The following is an 8171-nucleotide window of genomic DNA, read 5'->3' on the forward strand; positions in this document are numbered from 1 at the left end:
AGGCATTGCCTCTGTCATTTGTGAACACCTCTGTTCCAGAAAACAGGAGACTTGAACATTCTGCAAATGAACAAGCTACACTAAGAAAATACCCTGATTCTGTGCCACTGATTTCTCCTCCAATGGGAAACGGACATACAAGGACCCCAAATCTGCTACCACTCAGCAAAGACCAATAGTCTCTTTTTCGTATTGCTTTCTCAGTAGTTACATTAATATTTAAGCTGTCTTATATGATGTTATTGGAATTTTTTCTTCTTTTTGGATGTTAAACCAGGGTTTTACAGATGCTGTGGTGTGTATTTTGCATAGCACTAGTTGAAAAAAATTCTGTCAAAACTATTTCTCAATAGAAGATTTGGTTTTTGACAAAAAAAATTTTTTTTTGTGAAGGGTCTGCTTTTGCTGGAAAATATTGAGGAGGGGAGTGTCATCAAAACTCTCAAAACTTGAAATATTTTGATTTGGATATCCTCCTGCAGTGACTCATGGGAATTGTATTTTGGTCCTCATGTCCCCATGCTCCCATATGGGAAAGATTCCCCGGCTGGACTATATCACCCAAAATGATTCATCCGCATCACCCTGAGCCTGGGACTCTCATGATGTAAACACCTCACTGCACCAGGAGGGGAGACTGTGGTACAGGGTTTCTCAAACAGGGGTCGCCTCTTGTGTAGGGAAAGCCCCTGACGGGCCAGGCTGGTGTGTTTACCTGCTCCGTCCGTAGGTCCAGCCGATCGCAGCTCCCACTGGTCGCGGATCACTGCTCCGGGCCAATGGGAGATGCTGGAAGCGGTGGCCAGCAAGTCCCTCGGCCTGCGCCGCTTCCAGCAGCTCCCATTGGCCCAGAGCAGTGATCTGCAGACAGTGGGAGCCGCGATCAGCCAGATCTGTGGACGGGGCATGTAAACACACCAGCCCGGCCTGCCAGGGGCTTTCCCTACACAAGCGGCAACCCCTGTTTGATGAAACCCTGCTGTGGTACATCATGGCCAGTTTATGAGAATAAAGTAATTCATTGGCTCCTATGCTTGGATCCTAAGTAATAATCATGGAAAATTGTTCCTTTTTTCCCCTTGAAATTTGACTTGGTATGATACCTCAAAAACATATTCATTGAAGAGTACAAACAATTCTCTTATGCCTTATCTAGTATTTAATAAGATATCATTTGTATATTTGTATGTATTGTTTTAAGACAGCCAAGCACTCCCTGTAGGTTCTTTCTGGGATTAAAAACAGTGTCAGGCAAGAAGGTTAAGTTCTTCAAAGTTTTTAATCAATTCAAGCAAGCACAGATGAAAAAAAAATTACAAAGTATTCAAACCCAGAAGCCCCACAATACAAGCTACATAATACTAACAATAATCAAAACATCAATTTACTCTACAATTTACTTTACACTGGATTCCTAATGTATATATGATCATATTGACATGTATTCAGTTAATAGTATAGTTTAGATTTGGTACTGTTACAGTGGGCAAACACAAACACTTTTTTCTGCTTTTACAGATTTTATCACTTTGAAAGAGATTCTCTATACATAAAGGACTTTATCATGTGAGGTGCTGAATGCTCTGACACCAAACTAGCAAAGCCCTTAGGCTCATGTTTAAAACTATGAGGAGTCCACAGAGACTATTTCTTGCCTGAGATTATAAATTTTAATCCCAATGGGACTCTTCACAGTTTTAAATGTAAGCATATGCTTAACGCTCAGATTTTTAAGGTAGTTAGGTGTTGCTGCACTCAGCATTGCAAATTATGCCAAACTGATTTAAGCGTCTAAGTGCTTGACTAGACTGTGAATTAACCCACAGTAGAGAGATGTAAATTCAATTTCTGTGGGGACTGTGTTAACAAACACTAGGGAACTTTTAATGCATGCTAGCAGGTCCACATGGGCCAGTTAGCGCACAACGCACTAGTGCACATTAGAATTTACATCCCTCTAGTGGGAACTAATGCATCATGTAGACAAACCCTAAAATTTATTTTCAAAAGGGATTTAGGCACTTAGGAACCTAAATCTTATTGATAGTCAGCATTGCCCAAATACCTTTAAAATTCTGGGCCTAAGTGTTTTCCTGAATCAGAGTCTTAAGTACATGCTTAACTCCATGACTGTGACCACTTGAGTTAAAAAAGAATTTCTATTGGCTGTTAGCAATACAGAATAGGGTTTAAACATTTGCTATCACTCATATTTATCCTCAGCAGATACCTCAGCAGGAGAAACTTCCAACAGTAGCTGTAAGTAACAAGTAATTTTGTCAACAAAATCAAAATGTAATTTAAAATGTACAAAGGGCAGGTACACCAGAAGGCCCCCCAACATAAAGAGAAGGGCATAGATATACTGCATCTTGGGAGCCCAGACTATAGGAGCCAATACTAAGAACAAAGAAACTGCCACCATCACAAATGCAACTGGTAAAAACACCTGCAAAAGAAACAAACTGTTAGAGGAAGCAAAAATAGACATTTGTCATTGTATACATTAAATGTAAGAGAACTAAGCACTCTTTGCCATATTGCAAGCACAATAAATTGCCCTGCCACCCCTTTGCCTGGGGTTATGTCAGCAAAAAAAGTAACTCAAAGCTTAATCTAAAAATGAATTGCAAATTATACATTTATAATTGCTATTCACAAACTCGATGTTCAGGAATTTTTTCCCAGTGTTAAACTTAACCCAAGATAAAATGTTACAACTTTTAACTCTTTTTCCATTTACCTTGTATGGTCGCTGTAGAGTAGGTTCCCGGTATCGGAGTACAATCAGGCTGGCACAAGTCAGTCCAATCATAAGCCATACAGAAAATCCAAAGTAATTTGTTAAAGTAATTAGATCAGCTGGGATAATAAAAATGGATGCAATGATGGTTGAAAAAATCATGGCCGGTGCCGGAGTCCAATAGTGGACGTTAAGCATGGATATTAAAACAGGCAAGTGTCCTGACTGACTTCCAGCATAACTTAATCGTCCTAATGTAAACATGCTGCTGTTGAGGGCACCAAATATTGAGGCAGCAACAGAGAGAGGAATGACCCAAGCAACAGAGGGGATCACTCTGTCAGCCCAAGTGACTGCCACAGCAACTGCAAGGAAACAAAATGTCATTAGACAGTGGGTATGGTGTCCCGACAGTCTTACTGAACTGATGACAACTCAGTGCAACCACTTTGTGAGTAAGAACTAGGGGGTACAGAGGTTTCCTAGCCCTGTATAGTGAAACCACACTATTTACAAGTAGGCAGAAGCAGGAGATGGGATCAGAGCACAGCAGGGAGAACAAATGTGTTAACCCCCTATACGAAATGGAATGCCACTAAATGGGAGTTTCCTGTCTGGCAGTATGCAGGGGGCAGGGACAGGCCAAACGATTAATCAGTGCACGGATCATCTAATCCTTTATCCCTGCAGTTCTCAACCAGGGGCCTGTGGTGCCCTGGGGAGCTGCAAGCAGGTTTCACGGGTCTGCCTTGCAAGACCAATCTTAGACTTGCTGGGGCCCAAGGCTGAAAGCTAAAGCCATGTGGCACGGTGCTGAAGCCTGGGGCTCCAAGACCTGCCTCCTCAGGCTGAAGCCAAAGCCTGAACCACTTAGCTTTGCAGGGCCCCCTATGGAATTGGACCCCAGGTATGTGCCCTGCTTGTTACCCCCTAACAGTGGCTCTGGCTTTTATATGCAGAAAAACAGCTGTTGTGGCACAGGTGGGTCATGGAGTTTTTATAGCATGCGGGGGTGGGGGGAGGCTTAGTAAGGAAAAGGCTGAGAACCCCTGATCTATCCCATGGCGGGACTCTGCAAAGAAATGTGAAGGACTACTTCCTAGCACCTCTTGAAAACTCACTATTGCCCATGCTAGTGCAAAGGGACTGCTATTTACTGGACCAACAACCAAAGGGCATAAGGTACTCAGATACTACAGTGATGTACACAGTATAAGAAGCTGATTAGAACAGAAAAAGGACAATCACAGAGAAGAATACAATTCTTCCTGGACTTTCTATAGCAGCTATAATCCAATGGAAGATGAGAGATTCTAGTTTCATGGCACTTTTAGTATACAGCCTCCTACAGAACAAGGACATTTGTTCTGAAAAGTAACCCCTAAAAAGGCCTGTAATAAGACCATTTTGTTTTATTTATTTGTAGGCTTTTTCTTTGGGGCTCATTGCTCAAACATGAATGAGTTTTTCCTTATAACGCACCTGTGAGGTAGGGAGTATAGTTCTAATATTACAGGTAGTGAGCTAAAGCACAGAAAGCCAAAGGCCTAGTCTTCTTACTGAGGAAGGGCTTTGTAAGCTCAAAAGCTTGTCTCTCTCACCACCGGAAGTTGGTCCAATAAGAGATATTCTCTCTCCCATCTTGACTCCCTAATATCCTGGGACCGACATAGCTACAACTCCAGTTTTACTAAACAGATTTAAATTAAACTGTGGCAACTTCTATGTGTACACAAGCCCCCAAGGAGTTTCCTTAAAGTCTCTGTTAAGGTATATCTAAATAATAGCTGGAAGCAAGTCTCTCAGCCCGTGCAGACAGGCTCACACTAAAGTGACTAGAGCTAGTGCACTAAAAATAGCAGTATGGACATTGCAGCTCAGAGTCTCAAGCCCACCCAAGACCCTAGGCTTGAGAGCCCAAGCCACAACTTCTGTACTGCTATTTTTAGCATGCTAGCTTGAACCCCACTAGCACAAGTCTGTCTTCCCAGGCTGAAGGTTCACATCCAGCTACAGTCTAGACATACCCTTAGAACTCAGAACAGAAGTCACATCTCCTGACTTGAAGTCCAGTGCCTTGCTATATGTAAACCCTGAATTCAGCTGGACCCAAGTGACCCCAACAGGGTGGACACAGATAAATAGTTGTAATGATTACCTCTCCTTTTGATTCATCAGCCTTATATCCTTACCTGAGGAGATAATTTCCTTAGGTGTCAGAACTGTCAGGTACGAGATGTTTACAAGTAAATAAAACAAAGTCACTGCAGGAAGTGCAGTCATCACAGTCAAGGGGATATTTCTACTAGGATTTATCATCTCTTCTGAAAAAATATAATTTAGAAAATTATTTAATAAAACAAATATACTCACAATATTGCTTTCGAAAGAGTGCGTCCCTGACAAACTTGATAGAAATAAGGAGTAAATTTGTGGCAATGTTTCATAAGGTAACAGAGGAGAGAGAAACATTGACTGTGAAACCATGAAAATTGGTGGAGGTTCTTGGTGACACCTATAACTACAGATAGAGCTGGTCAGAAATACAGTATATACAAAGTGCTGTCCAATGCACAAAGTAAACAAACTGAAAAGCCTTACCAAGCCCTAACCAAGTGTAAATCTGGGCATGTTGAGACAACTGTTTATTTTTATTAAATCTTGTTTTATTGGAAGACCTGCTCTCTGTGTGCAAATTTCACCATCCCATCTCTGAAACAACCACCACCTAGGCATCTGTGTCGAGAGAGGCTTCAAGGGTAAAGACTTACTGAAACCTCCAGACAGCTCATTCTCATCTATCAAAAGGGCATGGACAGAAGGGTCCACTCCCACTGAAGTGAGTTGCAAAAACTCTATGAGCAGGCAACTCTAAAGAACCAAACTGGGTAAGAAAGGTGGAGGTGGCCTATTATTGACAGTGATGGGAGAAGGGTAAGCTATCTTTTATTATCCTCAAATCTTCTCTGTTGTTTAAAATCTTCTAAAATGTAGAAAATTGTCTTTGGTATTTTAAACTGTTGAAAGGCAGGATGCCTAGAACCCCCACTTTTAATTTTTATCTCCCAATTTTGTTTCATTAGCAACAGGTCTGGCATTTATCTCAGATGGAATTCATTGGCTCCTGGCAGACAAGGCAGAAATCTTTGTTTAAAAAGAGTAGAATTCGGTGTTAAAAAGTATTGAGATATAGGTCCACGGCATTTGCAGCTTCTAACTGTTGGCTAATATGTTGTACTGCAGTAGTAGTAATTGAATCCAAACAAATTAGTACAGTATGAAAAAAATTGCATTGTATTGTGTTAAAAAGTATAGTTTTATGTAATGCTAAAAATGTTCGAATGTGATTTAAAAATTAAAATTCTACTAACTTTTTTTTTTATCAAAAGGGGAGAAAAAAGGGTTTTTGCCTATAGTATATTCTCAAGATAGAAATAAGTGTTTCTACACTGTCATTTTTTAAAACATTCGCTCATTTTTCATGTTCTTCTTCTTTCCACTAACTTTTGTTACTTTTAGTTTGTTTAATGTTTGACACATAAGAAAGGATAAAACTGGAAGAGAATGTTAAAGACTAAAGGACAAAAACTGAAGTACACAGTTGATTCTGCAAAACCCTCATTTACACGAGTGTATCATGAACACCTATCATGGAAGCTTTCAATAATTGCTCATATTATTAAATATCACATGCAAAGTGGAATAACCAAATGACTAACCAAAAACTAGGAGGGCTTCTTTAATGTTTTTAAGTGAATATATTAGAAAGGGCACAGAAAAGTTGTTTATAACATTTTCCTTACTCTTTTCCTTTACTCTTTCCTTTATTCTCTACTAAGAATTATTTCCCCATTGAAATGATTACCTCTTATGCAAATCAAAATTGATATTGTTAAAGTATTGTTTCTGATTGCAATGCAAAATGAAATAGTTCATGCACTTGTCAAAATAAGCAGTTCAAGGTTGTGCATTAGTAGGCTTCTGGTATGTGCCCTGGGTGGCTGAAGGCACTCAGTCTTGATATCCACACTCTGCTCTGCATATCCTCTTGCAAATAATTGCAATAGCATTGAGAAAGGGGAAAATCACTGTTTTAGGTCTGCACATTCTATGTGCATATAGATTTAAACTAAACCTTTTGTTTTCCACATTAGTCTTTAAATATGCAGCTGGTTCTGGAGACAGTAAATGCACATTCTGCAAACAAGCTGCATGAAATAAGACAATGCACCTTTACAACACAACCAGACACAGACGTTGAATACAACCAGTGTTTTAATATACATGTCTTTACAGGCTAAATTGTTCTCACTGGGAAACAAGCTCTAATAACATTATCTGAGGAATGTAAGAATGCTGGCCATAACATTAAATGTAAAAAACAAGATATACCTGCCATATAATTGAGGGACCACCAACCTCCATATGCATATAATCCCTGGAAAAAGGCTTCAGCAATCTGTGAGGCATCAGGAATCTCTGAGCTGAATGCATTCTCAAACCTTACTAAATTCTCCTTTCTTCCTCTAACCAGCAGAACAATGCCTCCTATGCCAATTACAGATAGTGCCATCATCTTCAGTACTGTGAAAACAGTTTGGACCCAAGTAGCCATTTTGACACTTCGGCCATTCAGAATCCCCAGAGACCAAAGAACTGTCAAAGCCAAGCATTTCTTTAGCAGCTCCGGTGCAGGGCATACACCATAGAAAGGTTGGGTAGCGTATTCAGCAAACAACAAGGCTCGAGTAGCATTTGATGCTGGTTTGGTAAACATTGCCGTCCAGATAAAAATGAAAGCAGGTAGGGATCCAAGCGCTCTTTTTATGTGACTGTATTCTCCTCCAGATAATGGTAGGGCAGTCCCCAGCTCTGCATAACAGAGGGCTCCCATCAGTGATATTACTCCACAAGCAGTCCAGATGCTTAGCGCAACACCCACATTAAGTAAGGAGTATTGTAGCACTCCTGTGGGAGACACAAAGATCCCTGCACCTACTATGGTGCCTATAATAAAATTTACCCCATCAAAATACCCTATAGTTCTTTTGAGCTGCATCCTGTCATTTTCATTACCTCTCACTTCTTCTTTGAGATAGTCATGCTTTCCTTTTCCCATTTTCTCTATCTGTTCTCAGATAAGGTCAATGATTGTAGGGGCTTCAGAAGCATTCATTTCCCTTATTCCATGGCTGTGTTGTTATGAAGTTGACCTGACCTTACTCCCCAGTGAAACGCTTCAGGAATATTGGCTTAGTCATTCAGAAGACAAAGTCTTCTTTGGGTTTTTGATGTTTAATGTGTGAAGATGATTAACCAAGTATTGCAAGAACAACTCATATCAAATGTCAGTATAACCTGTACTTCACAGATTATTAGTTTTTTTAAAAGAAACAGGCATTATAATACATTAACAATAAATGCTTTT

The 8171-nt window shown here is 40.1% G+C and overlaps 1 protein-coding gene across 1 annotated transcript; it reads right to left on the minus strand.

Moving 5' to 3' along the window:
- Window positions 1-2203: 2203 nt before the first annotated feature.
- Window positions 2204-7862, minus strand: SLC7A13 (solute carrier family 7 member 13). Its single transcript, XM_032768370.1, has 4 exons — window positions 7136-7862; window positions 4936-5067; window positions 2744-3108; window positions 2204-2449 (listed from the first exon to the last, which is right to left on the minus strand). Exons 1-4 carry the CDS (start codon window positions 7860-7862, stop codon window positions 2204-2206), a joined length of 1470 nt encoding a protein of 489 aa, XP_032624261.1.
- Between the last annotated feature and the right edge of the window lie 309 nt (window positions 7863-8171).

Source organism: Chelonoidis abingdonii, chromosome 2 (assembly GCF_003597395.2).
Source record: "Chelonoidis abingdonii isolate Lonesome George chromosome 2, CheloAbing_2.0, whole genome shotgun sequence".
Lineage (NCBI taxonomy): Eukaryota > Metazoa > Chordata > Testudines > Testudinidae > Chelonoidis > Chelonoidis abingdonii.